Source organism: Lucilia cuprina, chromosome 2, assembly GCF_022045245.1.
Source record: "Lucilia cuprina isolate Lc7/37 chromosome 2, ASM2204524v1, whole genome shotgun sequence".
Classification (NCBI taxonomy): domain Eukaryota; kingdom Metazoa; phylum Arthropoda; class Insecta; order Diptera; family Calliphoridae; genus Lucilia; species Lucilia cuprina.
The window spans coordinates 45,261,278-45,279,195 of record NC_060950.1 but is presented as its reverse complement, the minus strand read 5'-3'; the positions used below and the strand labels follow the sequence as shown (position 1 = coordinate 45,279,195).

At 32.9% G+C, this 17,918-nt stretch overlaps 2 protein-coding genes across 4 annotated transcripts in view; one reads left to right on the top strand and one right to left on the bottom strand.

Annotated features, from left to right (window-relative positions):
- The window catches only part of LOC111679312 (protein gustavus), a 92,605-nt gene extending 80,350 nt beyond the window's left edge, over nt 1-12,255 (top strand). For both annotated transcript variants that reach the window (XM_023440862.2, XM_046945110.1), the window contains one exon: nt 11,847-12,255. In XM_023440862.2, the coding sequence (XP_023296630.1) occupies nt 11,847-11,986 (140 nt within the window). In that variant the 3' untranslated portion in view covers nt 11,987-12,255. The remainder of the gene's footprint in view (nt 1-11,846) is intronic.
- Nucleotides 4,317-17,918, bottom strand: part of LOC111686066 (probable dolichyl pyrophosphate Man9GlcNAc2 alpha-1,3-glucosyltransferase) — a 363,172-nt gene continuing 349,570 nt past the window's right edge. Inside the window, exons 1-3 of one of the 2 annotated variants that reach the window (XR_006940047.1) lie at nt 11,239-11,562; nt 10,805-11,054; nt 4,317-4,691 (exon numbers count right to left, since the gene is read on the bottom strand). The gene's annotated coding sequence lies outside the window, so the exon portion shown is untranslated. Of the gene's footprint in view, nt 4,692-10,804; nt 11,055-11,238; nt 11,563-17,918 lie in introns of those variants that run through there. The other variant, XR_006940049.1, reaches the window with a different exon arrangement.

Sequence of the window (17,918 nt, the reverse complement as noted above, 5' to 3'; positions counted from 1 at the left end):
CGTCTTGTCTATACCCGAGCAAAATTACGTACATCAATAACCAACATACTCAGGTATGTTATACAGTTTATATGGTTATTTCATATTTTTATACATTTTTAGTGTATAATTCATATAATTATTAAAACTAATTTAATAAAACGTCTGTAAAAAATTTAATAGTTTTTGATAATAACAATTAAATTTGAGCAATTTATTTTAATGTTTTTATATTGCTTTCATATTAACAAAAAAATATATATTTCATCAAAATCGGCCCATATTTGTTTATGTTATTGTTTGTGTTTGCAATGACAAAGTCAGTTGCAATAAATCTAAGATAAACTTATTTATAATTAGTTTTCCTTTTAAATTTCATTTTAATTATTTAATTAGTAATTTTTAATTAAAATTTTAATATTTTCGATGAAAGGTCAAAGACTTTAAAAAGTCTCTACGACCTGTCCCGACTGATTGTACTTCATTAGCCAGGTGTTGTCGATAAACATCGATAGCAAAGTCGATTAAAATACAAAGCCTATTTTCGTGAGGCAACTATCCAAAACTAGCGCGCCTATTTAGCGGGTGTCTTCCTTTACATTGTTTACACGCATTGAAGCCCGAAGTTGAAGACATTTGTTCATTTTTTATAACTATGAAGATTTGATATTCATTCTTCAATCGTCGACAGAAGGCTTTTACTTTCATATATCTATATATGAGACTGATTGGGGATTCGTAAATAGAAGGCTCCGGTGAAACTAGTATGGGTCTTAGGACAAGCCTCAATTCTTACTAGAATCATTGAAAGTTCCTAAAAGATATATCACGGAGTTAACATCATTAAGAAAATATAGTTTAAAACTTCGAACGCCCGCTTCCCATAAGCCTCCCGTATGAAGAGCGCCCGCTTGAATACATCGCCACGTTAATCCATTAATACCATAAGTGGAACGCATCCGAGCACGCTTTTCTGACAAATGTTCTAAACTCCCTTCCTAGTCCACGTGACGCTCCCACAAAGTTCGTTCTGTTGTCGGAGAACATAGAAGTGGGACAACCTCGTCTCGATATAAATCGATTAAAATCAGCCAAAAATTTATCATTTGATAAATCTGAAGTGACTTCTAAATGTATGGCAAAACAAACAAGAATACAATCGTAAGCCTTTAATAAAGCGACAAGAATATGGCAACAATATGGGATGCCGTTTGGTATAGACTAATGAAGGTGATTTTGTCAAACGACCATTATGTCTCATAACACCCTCCCCAGCAAAAACTTGGTAATGGCAAGTCATTACATAAGTACTTACATTGTAATGACTACAACATACCGTTTGAATTACTTAGAAGTTATCTAGTAATTACTTACTTTTATTCTGATGTATAAGTACTTACTTATACTGTATGTACCAAGATTTGTAATGAAAATGGTGCTAACAAAATTCGCTCAAAAGAATTGTAAAAACTCAGTATTATTTATGTAAATTAACATAAAAATTAATACTAATAAGTTAAGGATAGTTGTTTATTCGGTTACATGAGTAGTAGATTCAAATTGAAAATATAAAAGCAATACAATCCATAAATTTAAAAAAAAAAAACTCTAAATATTATTTCCTCATCCAGCTAAAAACTGTCATATGTCTTGTTATAAATATATTGACTTCATACTTGGCTATATATGAAAAATTTTACCACATCAATATATTTCATTCCATGCATATGGTCCATATGTAATCTGTTTTTGCTGGATTATAAAATAGTGTTATAAAAAGTCCTTTATTTAACTTGCTCGGCTATGCCATGTTTATATAAAAAATATAATTTTATAAACTAAAAATTTAAAAATTATTTTTAAAAAGTATCCTGAGAAAATTACGTGTTGTGACAAAAATTTTAATATTAAAATATTGAAAAAATTAAAAAATAAAATATAGTGTAATTAATAAAATAAAAGAAATATACCAAGTGAAGATTCGCGACAAACGACAATTTAAAAGAAATGTTAAAAAACAAAAAGAAGATATTTTAAAATTTTTAAATGCACCCCATATTATTACGCCCACGATGTTCAATGCAAATGTTTAAAACCCATATTGTAAAATATTTTTAGATGAAATGTAAAAGAACTCTTAACATTTAATTTAGTTTTTTGCTCTTTTATTAAGTTTTTTATGTTTTATGTTAATTGTTTTACATTTGTATATATGAATATAAATAAACCTTTTGATTCAAAATAAAATCCATTTTATTAGAACTACATATTTTGGAACTTACATTTCAATAGTGATTGGTGACATTTAAAGTAACTAGTTCATTTAGTTATTACTAACTATGACTTCTTTAATTCATTACGATGAAGAAATTATTATGTCCTTACATGTAATTAGTCATTTTGGTGACATCAAAGTAATACCTTATTTAAGTCACTACTTGTAAGCTTAAGTTGTAAGTACTTGCCTCCAATGACATCACCATGTTAAAATAATGAGTTAAAATGCCAATTTATAAGTAGTGAATAGTAATTATTTTAGCATTTTAACTCATTACTTGTTAATGAAAGTTTTTGCTGGGTCATTATCCAGAAATGGATTCAAAGTCAATAAAATTTTTTTCGAAGATAGAGGTATTTTATCCAAAAAACATTTGTATTCTTCAGCAAAATTTACTAGACTTAAAGGAATTTTGATATTTAAGAGCCGAGTGAGTATTTTAGACAAATCAATACATAGGCTTTACTGATTTTAGTCCATATCTAATAAAGCCATATTCCTTAAATTACATTTGTAATTCAGCTCTGGGTGAAGGAAGATCGTCGTGCGTCATTCCCATTACGGCAAAAAGGACGGCCTGATTACCCAGGCCGTCCTTTTTGCTCTGCCTTCGAGAGTTTTACGTTTCACTACCACATTGGTTTGGTGTGTAGCGTCGGATAACGGTACCGCGTTACTATTTTTCAAGTTCTACATATTAACCATATGCATTCGGATTTATAACCCAACTTTTACTTTTATACATGGTGGAGAACCATTAAAAGTTTATTGGATTTTGGTGGAGACCATAAAACTCATTAGCTAAGTCTGAGCCACCTCGGTCTACAAAGGTATAGGTCGTTTCGGTATTTCTTGGACAAGGCTTTTTGGATTGTTACCCTAGCATAATGCTTGCTTTATGCGGCGCCAAATAACATTTCGGTTGGAAATTTCTGGTATATGGGACATCTATCTTTCTTATACAAATTAAAGATTTCCGTCAGACTTCTTCCACCCTAAATTAGATTTAGAATATTCTATGATTAATAGCAGAAAATTAATGAAAAATTTTAACAGGAATTACAATGTTCTCTGAAATGATTTATAAACCAAAAACTTTACTTTGAAGAAGATTTGAAGAGCTTCAGAAATTCTCACTTTTAAATTTTACCTTACCAAAACCTAATGAAATATTATCTGTCAGTATCAATTACAGATGCCTACTAAATGCTAAGATAAGAAAAAAATTTAAGAATAATGTTAGTGGTTATTGTTAAATATGTAATTTACAATAAAAGTTTTAAGAATTCCACAAAAAGGTAACTTACATTATGTGTAATACAAAGTATTATTTAACAAGTAAAAAAGTATGGTCGGGCATGGCCGACCATATAATACCCTACACCATGAGTATGTTTTTAAAATTTATATATTTTATAAAGAAATTTTTATGTTGAATTTCACCAAAGTATTTGTGCGATTTATTGATAAAAAACAAAATTTTCTAAATGAGGCTTTATGTAGAATATAGGTCAAACATGGGCCGACCCTTATTAAATTTGGGAAAAGGGTATAATTTAAAATAACAGTTTGTTGAGTTTCAATGCGTTACAAATGGTTACAAGTCAATTTTAGACGTTTAAACCATTTTTTGGAGGGGGTTTGTATGGAGGCTAGGGTCAAATAAGGGCCGATCATTACAATTTCTAGAGAGATAATAGTATATTTGGCGTAATTATGGCATAAAAAGCCCAAATCGGGAGGTACGGTTGTATGGGGGCTAGGTGAAATAATGGACTGATTTCAACCATTTTCAATATTCTTCGTCCCTTATATTGAAAATTGCGGCCTGTACCTTGCGCTCAAGGTTTACATGGACAGCCAGCAAGTCGGACGGACGGAAATGTCTTAATCGACTCAAAAAATGATTCTGAATCAATCGGTGGGTATTGGACCAATATTTTTGTGTATTACAAACATCACAAACAACGTTCCCACTATAGTGGTGTAGGGTATAAAAATGTATTGTAATATGGAAATGAAAAATATTTTTTAGTTTGAAATTTTTAAAAATATTTTTTTATAAAATATAAAATTTATTTTTAGTTTTGTTTTGATTGTAATTAGTAATGTAATTCTCTTTTATTTTTCATCATAATTTCCTTCATAAACCATTTCAAATTGAAATTAAACCAAAAAACATTTGCGTAGAAAGTAGACGTAATAAAATATAGTTGTTATCACACCTTGATTCAATAAATCTATCCCAAATAGCCATCAACATTTAAGGGAGCTTAAAAAAACTTTTTTTGATAGAAGGATTGAATGTATTATCGCCTGATGTAATCCATCATACTAAGCTCAAGGTATGAGCCATTAAAGCATTTTGTTTATGTACTGATCAACATACTCTAAAACAGTTATTGCCAATCATTTTGAGAGAGTGAGAACTGCACTGAAAAAGAAGTTGTGTAAACTAAATTAAGGTGTAAGGGAGAATTTTTATAAATATTTATAGTCTTTTAAAATAATGTGTATATAGTGAAGTAAAAATTGTGAGTAAAAATCTAACAATTACATCTGTAACTAAAATAAAATATAAACTTTAATTAATAACAAAAATTGTTTTTAGAACCTTACTGTTTAGCTCCAACAAGTTTCCCAAGATTTTATATAAAAATAAAACATATGTGTTTTTCAAATTTATTAGAGATGAAGATCTCTTTTATTTAAACCAATAATTACCTCGTAGAAGTAGATGGTTTTGTAAATGTAATTGCACGTAGTGCTTGTGTCGTAGACAAATCAAAAGTGATTTATAATGTCAAACGAAACAAGCATAATTTTGGTGGCAAACAATATTTAAGCACCGTTAGCGGTTACTCGTTAGAATCTTCCAACAAAGTTGCAAAAAAAGGGAAGCTTTATAGAATTCTAACGTTGTTATAAATAGTATTTCAAAAAGGTAGTTAAATCAATTTTAAATTAAATATTGCCGGCCACCTTGCAATACCTTAGGAATTGCAAACGATTTTAAAACGATGAAGATTTTTAAGAAGTCTTTCGACTTTCCCCACAGAACCGAAGTCCCGCAGGTGGATTTTTAAGAAGTCTCTTGACTTTCCCCACAGAACCGAAGTCCTGCAGGTGGATTTTTGGAAAGTCTCTCGACTTTTCCAACATGAATAAGGTAGTAGGAACATAAATATATTTCTGTGAGCATTTTAAAGTGATAATAAATTAAAGGTTAAAAAGCGTTAGACCACGTAGAATACGTTAAATTGTCGATATATGTTTCAAAATCTCATGGATTAGCTGGACCTGTCAGTATCCAACCAAATATAGTTTTCTGTGCCAATAATGACCCTAATACGTTTTGTTGTATACCCGGTAAAATAATGCGCGGATATATTTCTGCTCCGATAAGAATATCTACAGGCCTACTGGTAAAAAGATTCGAATCAGCCAAACAAAGTTTTGGCAATAATTTTCCTATATCGACATTTACAGAAGTCGAAGGCAAATTTCCTGTTATTTCTGGTAAAACAAATGCGTTAGTTGATAGTTTTACTGAAGAATCTAAATCTGAACTAATTTCCAAAGGACAAAACTTTAAAACTCCAAAAACCATATTATTAACGCCAGAAACGTTAGAATTCGAAGAATAAGTTGGCAGTTTTAATCTTTTTCTTAAACGTTCAGAAATGAAAGCACATTCTGAATCCGAATCTATTAAAACACGGACCTGATACTTATGGCTGTTATGAATTATGTTTACCATTGCAGTCCCTAATAAAACGGACTGATTCTGTCTAGTATGAAATACTTGTGGATTAGAAGTAACATTATTGGACGTATGCGATTGTCGAGTGTGAGAGTTAGTGGGTCGTAGAACCTCACTGGAATTCTCTTCAGTAGAAACAGTAGGTCTTTCAACTATAGAATTATCTGTATGCTGCAGATGAAGCATAGAATGATGTCGATTATTGCAAATAAAACAGTTATTGTTGATTGTACAACTTCTTACTTTATGTGTCCTCGAAAGGCAATTAGTACAACAGTTATAATCATTCACAGTAGAAATTCTATCAGATACTGAAAGATTTTTAAATCGACGACAATTTCGCAAATAGTGTGACTGATTGGGGATAAGATACATGAAGGTTTAGTAATAGTAGAACTATTTGAATGCACTGAAGAGTCGACGTCAGTCGAGTTTGTTGTTGTTGTAACAGTTCGACTGTGTCCGATAGTTCTTTCCTGAAATTAGAATAAGAGATACTTAATTATTTGAGTTTGTGTCTGTAGGTGGAAGGGGGAGCTGGAGAAACTGCGCACCTCAGTCGGTCTTAACCATAGGTCTATGGGGCGCAAATTTGTAGACCTAGCAGGACAATTGAATAAATGCACCGTGTCATGAGGACTTTGATGGCATGCTGGGCAACGATTTAAAGTGCCTGGAACGATACGTTCACGGTAGCAGTTAAGGAAACTGCACCAACCGGCTCTTATTTGTGCCAAGATGGTTCTAGAGTGCCTGGGTAACTGTCTCTCACAATCCGATATCGCAGGGGGTCTTCATTTAGGACTCTGTTGCATCTATAGCCATTTATGGCCTCGGTGACCGCCATTTGATGCAACATTTCCCGGGCGCTTGCAATTGACAGTCTGTTGACGTCCGATGGTATGACGTCTTGGATGTCGCTGCGAAAGCGTCGGAAGTCCACCCGGATGTGCCTAGGAGGGGGATCCTCCATCAGAATCTGATGGTTGGGGTGACTAGGCAGATGGCATGCCAACAGAAACTGTCTAGTCAACAAAACATTATGTTGTCTGACTGACAGTAACCTGGTCTCCTCATGCAAATGATCCACATTCGTCATCTTGACACAACCGGTTGCGATTCGAAGTGCATTATTCTGAGCCGTTTGTAAACCTCGCCATTGGGTATCACTGAGGAAAGAGGTCCATACTGGGGCAGCATAATTGAGAAGAGAGCGACCTATAGCTTTATACGTCGCTACAATCGTCTCTTTATCCATGCCCCAAGAGGTGCCAGCTAAAGCTTTAAGGACCTTGTTTCTGTTTCGAACCTTTTGGTTGATGTAGTTTGCGTGCCCTGCGAAGTGAAGGAGGCTGTCAAAGACTACTCCTAATATTTTCGGGCTTTGAACCGTGGGGATAGTACGTCCTTCGACGGAGATGTTTAGCGCCGTCCTTACTTCTTTGGTCCAAGAGGATACCGAGGATTTAGAAGCAGATAATCTAAGTTTGCGTTGCTGAAAAAAGTCTGTAATGGTGGCCAAGTGTTGGGTGATTTTGGCGCTTATGTCGCCGATATTGACACCTGATGAAATGACGGTGCAATCATCTGCATACGACACCAACGAGACCTCAGTGGGGGGTTCAGGAAGCCCGGCAAGATAAATATTGAAGAGTAAAGGTGACAATACTCCTCCTTGAGGCACGCTCATTTTTATCTTGCGGTATTTTGAATTTTGACCTCTAAACTCAACAAAAGCATCTCTTCCACAGAGATAGTAAGCTATACAGCGTTTGACATCATTGGGGAGTGTTGAGTTAGTGATGTCATTTATCAGGATCGAGTGATCGACCGTATCAAAGGCCTTGGATAAATCCAGGGCGGCGACGATGGTACGCTGACACGGCCGTTGCTGATTGAGGCCATTGGCGATCTGTGAGGTTATCTGAGTTAGATCTGTTGTGGTGCTATGCGCTTCCCTGAATCCATGCTGGTGATTGGCGAGCGGCAAATGCTCTTTCAGGATTGGTAGTAGTAGTGATTCCAAAATCTTTGCTACAGGTGACAACAAGGAGATAGGGCGGTAGGATTCTCCTTGAGTAGCGGGCTTGTCTGGTTTTAGAATAGGGATTACCCGGGCGACCTTCCAGATATCAGGAATCACCAATTGGTGAAGAGATAGTTCCAGAAGGTGGGTTAGATATTCCAGACCTACTACACCGAGTTTTTTTAGCATTAACATAGAGATGCCATCCGGACCGAGAGCTTTAGATGGTTTTGATTTGGAGATTATGTTCTCGACTTCACGGGGGGTGAAGGAGTATGTCTAAGAGTCTCGGGTGAGATTCTTAGTTCTCCGAACTATAACTCTTTTGGCCCGGCTCTGCGTGGCGGGGTGTTCGATAAATAGCCTGCAAAGTTGTGTTGCGCATTTTTTGGCATCTGTATGCTGCAAATTGTTAAACGCAATAGCAGCGAGGTTTTGGTTCCTATTGTTGCCAGATAGACTTTTAATAGTAGACCATAGCGATTTAGAGTCAATTGAGCAATGGTTTAGATGGTCTAACCATTTGTTGCGGCGATGTTCGTCGACGATTGAGTCAATTTGTGCCGTCGACAGCTCAATATGCTCGTCGGCTGGATTGCATGCACGAAGGTGATCGCGTTGTTCTGCCAAACGTGCTGCCTGAGATGGAAAGTTTGGTCTACTATTCGGAATTCTTCCTGCGGGGATAAAGCGCCTTGCCGCCTGAAGGACAGTTTTCCTAAATATTGCTTCACCCCTTCTGACACATGTTCGTAAAGACGTGCCAGTCGGCTTTGTTGTAGTTTACGAACGTGCGTCGCTAGGCTTCTCTACCGTGATCAGGATTGGTATATGATCGGAGTTTAGAGCTGTTTGGGCTTGCCAGGTGGTCTGGGCAAGAAGCGACATACAGACTATAGAAATGTCTGGGGAGCTTGAACAGCGGGGAGTTATTCTCGTAGAGAAGTCTACATTTATTGCAGCGAAGTCCGATTCGTCTATCTGGTCAGAAATATAATTACCGCGTGGATCGTTTGGTAGCTGTACCAACTCTCGTGATGAGCATTAAAATCGCCAAGTATTATTCTGTTATCTCCTTGCAGAAGATGGAAAATGCTGGGATGATAATTTGGCCCAATGCTGTTACCGGGCGGTATATATACATTGATGATTTCTAACTCAATATCTGCAGTATTTATTGAGATGCTCTTTGTTTCCAGGAAGGGGTCAGGAGAGGGGGGTACGGGTGGTGATGTCAACGTATAGTTGATGTTTCGCTTTATGATGAAAGCTAGACCACCGCCATGATCACGTTCTCTGTATCTCCTTGTGATGTTGTAGTCACTGGAAGCTGAGAGTCTACAATCCCTGGTTAGCTTCGTTTCTTGAATGGCGGCAATGAAGATGTTATTCATATGCATGAAGTTGTTGATTTCCACGACCTTATTCCTAAGACCATTACAGTTTAACTGCATGATCTTAAAAGATTGTTGGGAATCCCCGAATTGCATCTGCCGCCTGGGGGTGCCGATGTTGTGGTATATTTAATATACTAGGCATTTTTGATGGTGTTATTGCCGGGGGTTGTTGTAGTTGGGGAAGATTCAGGTGAGTGTGCACAGTCCTGCGCGGGGTGTTTTGCACAGGTGTGACTGGGGTGGCAACTGTCGCCGGGGGATTATTTACGCAATAGGGAGCTAAAAAGCCATGACTCCAGTCTTTGTGCGATCGTAAACCTTAGCATCTTCTCATATGGCACCAGTCTTTAAAGCCATTGCACTGAACTGATGTTATGTTCCTACCAATTACATCCTGACAGACAGAACATCTCCAACGTAATTGTTGTGATCTGGTGTGTCCGGGGGTTGTAGGGGGATTAGTGCGGGGGTTTTGGGGCTGTGAACTACAACATGTTCCAATGAAGCTAGTCCTGAGCACCTTTTCAGGTGACACCAGTTATTACAAACGGTGCATTGGACTGAGGTGGTGTTACGCTTTATGCGTTCACGACATATTGAACAAAACCAGATATCAGGACCTGGATTTTGTTCAACGCCGGCTATAATTAAGACGAGTTTGAGCAAAATTGCCGACATGTTTTGCTCACCTGGGGAAAAAACTTTCGGTTGATACAGCTGTCGCTGGGTTAACAAACTTTGGCCGAGTATGACTCGGGTCGTTCCGGAGCGAAGATCCATTTGTCGTGGGAACGTCGAGTTTGTACCTTTAAGATCTTGAAGACATTGCAATGTCTGAATTCTTTCTGTCAGAAAGTTATCGAAATCTTTCCATGTAGACAAAACAGTTTTGTTTTTAACACCCTGTTCCCACAAAATAACTGTAGAAATAGGCAGTCGTTGAATACACATAAAAATTATAATTGGATCCCAATTATCCGTAGGCACTTTATAAATAGAAAGAGCCGAAAGGCAACTATTAATTCCGCGTTGTAGTGTTTTGAGTGCTGCTATCGATTCCTTGGCAAGGAAAGAAAGGCCAAAAATAAGTTTTAGTTGGTTATGTACCAACATTCGAGGATTCTCATATGCTTCCTTTAAATCGTGCCAGTCTACTTCAAAACAAGTTGATATTTAGAAACGATTTCTTTTGCTTCACTCTCGGTTTTTTTATTAAATGGCAAAGCCGTTCTATATTGCTAAGCCGCGAGTTATTAATAAAAATTGCGGTAAATAAATCCCTAAAAGCGGGCCAAGAAACATAATCACTCTGAATGAATCAATATCACAAGGAGGTAGTGCTAGATTATGATCTGTATTACCGGAGTTCGAATATACCGTTGGAGATTCATTGCTTTTCAAAGCAGATTTGAATTCATCTATTTTTTCATGGATAGATCCTCCGCATTGGATATACGCTGTGTAGGTAGCTTTATAATTAGCCGCTGCCACATCAAATTCTTCGGACTCTAAAGAGTTAAGACATTCATTATACGTCGTCTTAACTTTGCCCCAAAGTGTTTTTAACTCTTGACTCTGAATCTCCAAAGTATAAACCGTATGAATTTCTGTCTGTAGGATCAAAAATAAATTAAAAAATTTTAAATATAAATTAGAGTTCGAATTAGTGAGATGTATCCACAAATTAAAAAAAAAAATAAAACAAAAATTCACAAAAGAAATGTGTGTGTGTATGTTCGCGAAACAAAACATACGAATTTTATCACTTGCTCACAATTGAAATATATTTACATACCTTATTTCGTAGAAATAAATAAATGATAAAGATATCTCCGGTGGACTGTAATATAGGAATAGAGTTGAAGGTGCCAAAGAAGATCCGGTACTGGTATAAAGATCCAAAAAATCCGATAAATGATCTAAGACCTCGTAGAAGTAGATGGTTTTGTAATTGCACGTAGTGCTTGTGTCGTAGACAAATCAAAAGTGATTTATAATGTACCTTTTGAAGTAATTAAAAACTTCAGTGTCATAACAATTGATATATAAAGACAGGTTGTAATGATTACAATTTTCATTACTAATTACAATATTGCAAATTGCAAATATTATCAAATATAATTGAGCAATAACAAATAACTATGAGATGATACATTTCATATGCCATTTTAAAACGTATTCCTTACCTTCCTTAAATGTTATGAAATACAAAAGACATTGTGACTTTTTAATTGCCATCTTTAATTTTTTTTGCGCTTTTAACAAAACCATTGTGCATCAAAATTAATGCACTTTTTAACACTTAGTAAACAGGGTTGCCAATCCATAATAAATAAATTAACATTTCTATTATTTATTTTAAATGAAAAAAAGTAATATATTTCTTTTCTTATTATTTTATAGCTGAGCCATTGCCACTAATGGATTTATGTAGGCGAACAATACGACAGGAACTTGGCCGTGCAAACTTAGAAGATCGGGTTCAACAACTACATCTTCCGCATTCAATGAAAACGTATTTATTGTATAAAAATCGTAGATAATATTTTTATTATAAGCTATTGATAATTAAATATAACTGTAAGAATTTTATGTTAGTAGCAGTTTTTGATTATATCGCAATAAGTTTATAAATACTCCGTTTAGAATTTTTTTGGTGTAATATAGTTATAAGTTTATATGGGCTTAGTTTTGTAAATTGACAACATTGTATACATAAGTATATCGTTCAAGATAATAATGATATTACAATAATCTCAATATTTAAGATATAATAAAATTAAATAAAAAGAGTAAAACTTGGCGAATTCAATTAATTGAAAATTTATTAGTTAGTAATTGTCATTGTTGAGTCATAAATTTTTCATAATTTTCTTATCTGACCAAAAATACGTTTGTTACATTATTTTAACAAATTAAATTTATATTTTCAATTAATTTTGTGATTTTATTTTTTGTTTGTCTCCAACCAATGAAAACAAATAGCTGATACACATTGTGTAATTCGCAGCTTAAATTTTGTATGGTCAATCATGTCATTCAGTATGTAATTTGAGGTTGAATGAGAGCTTAAATTGCGAGTAATTGCATCATGTGAACGAGGTATTATAATTTCATGTAGGAATACCTCTCAATCAAAGCGTATTAATGTAATAAACACAAGAAAAATATTTTTTAATGGGTTTCAGTTCTCTATCAGCGATTGAAAATCCTGATCTCAGTATAATTTATATAAAAAGAAAATATCTTAGATTATATTAAAATGGGTCTCAAAAATTTCTTAGTTTTGAGCTAATTAAGGGAAAAATAATTTAAAAATTTTTGTAGAGTATTTTTGGTTTACAAAGAAATTTTTAGTTGGTTGAGGAGTCATATTATTTTCGCTTTTTATTGAAATTGTCATAAAATAAGAAATGTTATACAAAAAGCGTTAAGGAAATAGTTTGGCGTTTGGTGTTTTTTATAAAAATTAAAAAAAAACAAAGATTTGTTTCGTTCAATCAGAGTTCATCGTGTGTTCATTAAAACCACATGTTCACACTTACTTCGGACCGTACTTGCTTAATTTCATGTTTCTAAATTTAATATTGTAGAAAATGCAAAAAATCCACTATAGGTTATCACTTAAATTAAACGGTAAATTTCACGTTTCTAGGTTCAATATTCTAGAAAATTCAAAAATACCTTTTAAGTAATGAAATGTATTGATCGCTTAAATGTAAATAGAAAAACAAGTAAGAAGTTATAGTCGGGCGAGGCCGACCATATAATACCCTACACCTGTATACGAATAAAATGTGATTTAGTTTTCATAATAAAGCATTTAAGTTGAATTATACCTTGCCTCAGATATACTAAAGACATACGAGTAAAGAGATATGAGTATATTAAACATAATTTTGAACTTAAAAGCCCTATTCAGTTCTATGGGGCCTAGGTGAAATAATGGACCGATGTTAATTATTTTCAATAGGCTTCGTCTATAGTATAATAGAAGATCACGTGCCAAATTTCATTGAATTATCTCCAAAATTGCACAATTGAAGATCATGTACCAAATTTCATTCAATTATCTACAAAATTACGGCCTGTAGTTTGATTACAAGGTTTACATGGACGGACAGATGAACGGACATAGCTAAATCGACTCAGAAAATGATTCTGAGGCGATTGGTATACTTTAAGGTGGGTATAGGACCAATATTATTGTGCGTTACAAACATCAGCACAAACCCAGGGTATATTGGTATACTAAAGTGGTGTAGGGTATAATAAGTCAATGTAAATTGTATAAAAATATATAGTTCCTGAAACTTCACGAAGATGGCGAATGAATTACAAAGTTTTTATATAACACATTCTTAATAAGACGTTATAAGACTTATTAGTTCAATTTATTGTTTACACTTTTTTGATAACGTATGCCATTACTATTTTTTGCTACGATAGAATCTTATTAAGCTAAACTTTATTTGCTACATTGTAGGAAGATTCTAACGATTTATATATGTTATGAGATATACTCTGCAATTTATCCAGCATAGATAAAGCTGTCTATTGGTAGCATTAATAAAGAGTCGTTCAACTGGGTATTCTGTCCATTCTTGAATATTTCTTATACCCCATTTACACATACACGAAATCTAGTAGATTTAATTTAAAATCTTTTTGCAGATCTATACTCAGAAATCATAGCAAATAACAAAAGTAGTAGTGGTTATAGTAAACCATTTAAGTAAAAATCATTTTATAACTATTATTATTAGTGATTTATTTAAAAAGCCAAGTTATTTTCAGTCTTTGTTTACAAGTGCAAAATCAATATACTACCTATCCTTTTTGACGGTGAGTATAAAAATAATGTTTAAGAAAGTAATAAAAACGCCAGTGCGTTAACAATATTAATAAAGTGAAAAGTTACTCATTTTTAGAAATTTTAGTATTTTTAATAAAATATCGATATTGGTATTTTAGCGCTATCGGTATTTTGACTTATTTCGGTATTGGTATTTTAGCGTTATCGGTATTTCAACTTATTTCGGTATTGATATTTGAGAGTTATATGTATTTTGGCTTATTTCGGTATTGGTATTTTAGAAGACCCCATATATCTGCGATATTAGAATTTTCAATAATCGAAAATACGATCGAATAGAAGGCTATCGATCGTATTTCCGCCCAATCGGCCCATAAATAGCGAAGATATGAGTAAAAATTCGAGACCACCTCTGAACATTTGATAAAAAATTTAAATTATTCGTGCATGCTTATACAAAACAATAAACAAACAAAACACAGTATCAAACGGAATTTTTTTGTTATTGTAATTTCTTGTTTATAAACACAAAGCAAATAATGAACTTAGCGTTACGTTACGTTGTTATTGGCTAGACACATGAAATTAAGTATGTAAAGCCCGGATTAGGCGAGAACACACACATAAAAGGGGAATTTTTGGTACTTTTTCGTTATACAAAGTTACTTTTTGAATTCCCACTCGTGCGAAGTACACGAGTGGGAATGGGTAAGTAATGGTTAGGAAAGTAGACTAATAGAATTAAAGTGGAATGATATTTTATGTGTATTACAAGTTTGGATACACTATAAGGCAAATTTAAAAAGAAAACTTGCTAACAACAGGAGCAATTTACTGGCAACTGGTGGTACCCTCGCAAGAAGTGTCGTTGAATCCACTGGAGGTAAGTGTATCAAACTTAATATAAATAAGGGAGCAAGTTGCACCTTCAGGACAATCATCCGGTGTTGAAAATGTACAAGCGGAAATATACATTGCGGCTTTAGTTTCTCTGCGTCACGAAGAACAAGAAATCGCCGCAAATGCAAAAATGTGAACTCTGAGCGTCTAAAGCTCTTAAAATTGCAGGCGCAGACCCAAAAGGAATTAGAAAAATTGAACGATTAGAGAAAACTATATATAAAAATTATGAAATAAATAAAAAATTACTGGAAGTAAAAAACAAAAATTAGAAATATATAAAATACAAGCAAAGGAAGCCCATGAACTGCATTCATTAAAGGTTGAAGTGCAAAAGTTAAAAATAGCTAAGATGAGACCCCTTCGATAGATATAAATGTTCCGTAAATGGTTAAATGTTTCTTTGCTAAATATCTAGGGTATTCAATTATTCGGATTTTTGTCTTATTCGGTTTATTCGACAAATAATTATTTGAGGTTTTACGTTAGCCGGTTAATAATCGGATAATTAAAAATTATTCGGTTATTCGAATAAAAGGAAACTAGATGTTATTATTGCTTTTAACAATAATTTTCTTCATATACACCCTGTAACAATTTTGAAAAAAGCATTCACACATGAAAAAGTTGATAAGCATGTGAAAATAAATTCCTCTTATAGAATTGCGTACTCCGATTTTTATGTCCTTATAAAAGGATTTCAAAGTTTAAAGGACTACAAACGAATATTTAAAACATTTATATATATTTTATAATGCCAATGTTGTACATTCTATCTATGTATATTATTTACCTGTCTCACTTAGAGAAAAAACAAAAAAATTAAATATAAAAAGGTTTCATTTACGACTCAAAAACTTTTAACTACTTTTTTGTGACATATTTTCTTTAAGATTTCCAATTCTTTCTTGATGAAATAAATTATATTATTTCGAAGCAGAGGAACTTAGCTTCATTTGAAATTAATATTAATACCAACTTTTTAATATAAATTTGGAATTCCATTTTTTGAAATTGGATGTCTTTTAAAGTTTAAAGTCCTTTTACAGGAGCATAAGAGCTGATTATGAAAAACTGAGTTCACAGAGCTAATACTAATGGTCCACAGTTTCCTGTACGTATAGATTTTTTCATGTTTAGTTTTTTATAAAATACTAGAAATTATTCCTGTTAATGTGAAATGCTTTTCTATATAAAGACATTACTGTTTTTAAGATTTTCAACGAGTTCTAGAATTCATACGTTTCATTGAACACTAGTTCAACTATAACTGTTGCTGGAAACTTATTAGAAATACTTAAGAATACAACAATGTTCTCAAAAAAATTGGTTGTAAAAATAAAAGCGATATAATTATTTCCATGATTTCTTTTCAAAAATCATCAAATATATTTTCTTTATTATAGAAAATTGATTAAGAAATTAAGAAAAGAAGAAAATTTATTATAAAAATATTAAATTTGTAGAAAATACATAGTAATTTTACTGCTAAATAGTGAGTTTTTCTTAATCGGTTAATTGATAGAAATTATTCGGATTATTCGTTATTTGAAATTTGACTATTTTCATTTATTCGAACGATTAATCGTCAAAAATTAATCGATTAACCGAACGACAATTAATCGTTTGAATACTCTATTAAATGTCCTTTAGATAATTATTTTAGAATTTAGTTTTTAGAACACATGATGTAATATTTTTTGTTGTATTCTGTTATTATTAAGTTACTTTTTATATCCCATGAAGTGATATTTTTATTATTTTAAATTTGACAAGTATGAATGTATAGTCGGGCGTAGCCGATCATATGATACCCTACACCAGTCAGTATGTATGTTAAAAATGGGGATTATTTAAAAATAAATAAAACAATAAATAAATTAACCTACCCTATATAGATATAGCCGAGTATTCTCAAGCTTCTGGAGAATTATCCTAGCTGCTTGGCTTTCTATTTCAGTGGCACAAATCTGTTTGAATAAAATATTCATTTTCTTCAAAACTATTTGTTTTTGTTTTAGATTTTTTTTATACTCACTGGTTTTTCTTTTATTCTATAACTTAATAATGAAAGATTAACTGTCTTTAATATTGGCACCATATAAATATGTAATTTGAATTTTCACACAAACATACAATTTAAAGTTTGTCTTATTATTTTTTTAATGAACTAATGTTACCTCGGTAGCAAGTATTTGTTAACTGTCCGTTTATTTAGACTTATGATTTTCGTAATCTTGATTTTTCCTTAAAAAGTTCACACAAGAAAAGTAACTGAATTTTTGTAAAAACAAATACTATTAAGAAAAAAAAATAACGTATTTTCTACAAAAAAATATAATGTACATCAAGAGAGTACTTTCTGTTGTAGCCTTGAAAAGTTGCCTTTTTTTCTTAAGAGAATATAATGTTCAATATAATTTTTTTAATTTTCTCTTCATTCTCTTAATTTCGACATGGTAACTCTAATTGCGTAGTGATTTAATTAATCTTAAATCACCCTCTTAGGTTTACATTCCACATTTTGACGTTTATGCCTGATAAACAAAACCATGCACATTTAGATATCGAAAGACAAATTCATAATTCTGGCAAAAAAAAAAAAACAATGAACAACAAATCACAGACCATAAGAATTAAAACAATTACATACAATTAACAAGAAAAACTTAACAAACATAAGTAAAACAGAAACAAATAAAACAAACTGGAAACAAAAAAATCTATGCAAGCAAAACAAAGCAAGGAACAACAAAAAC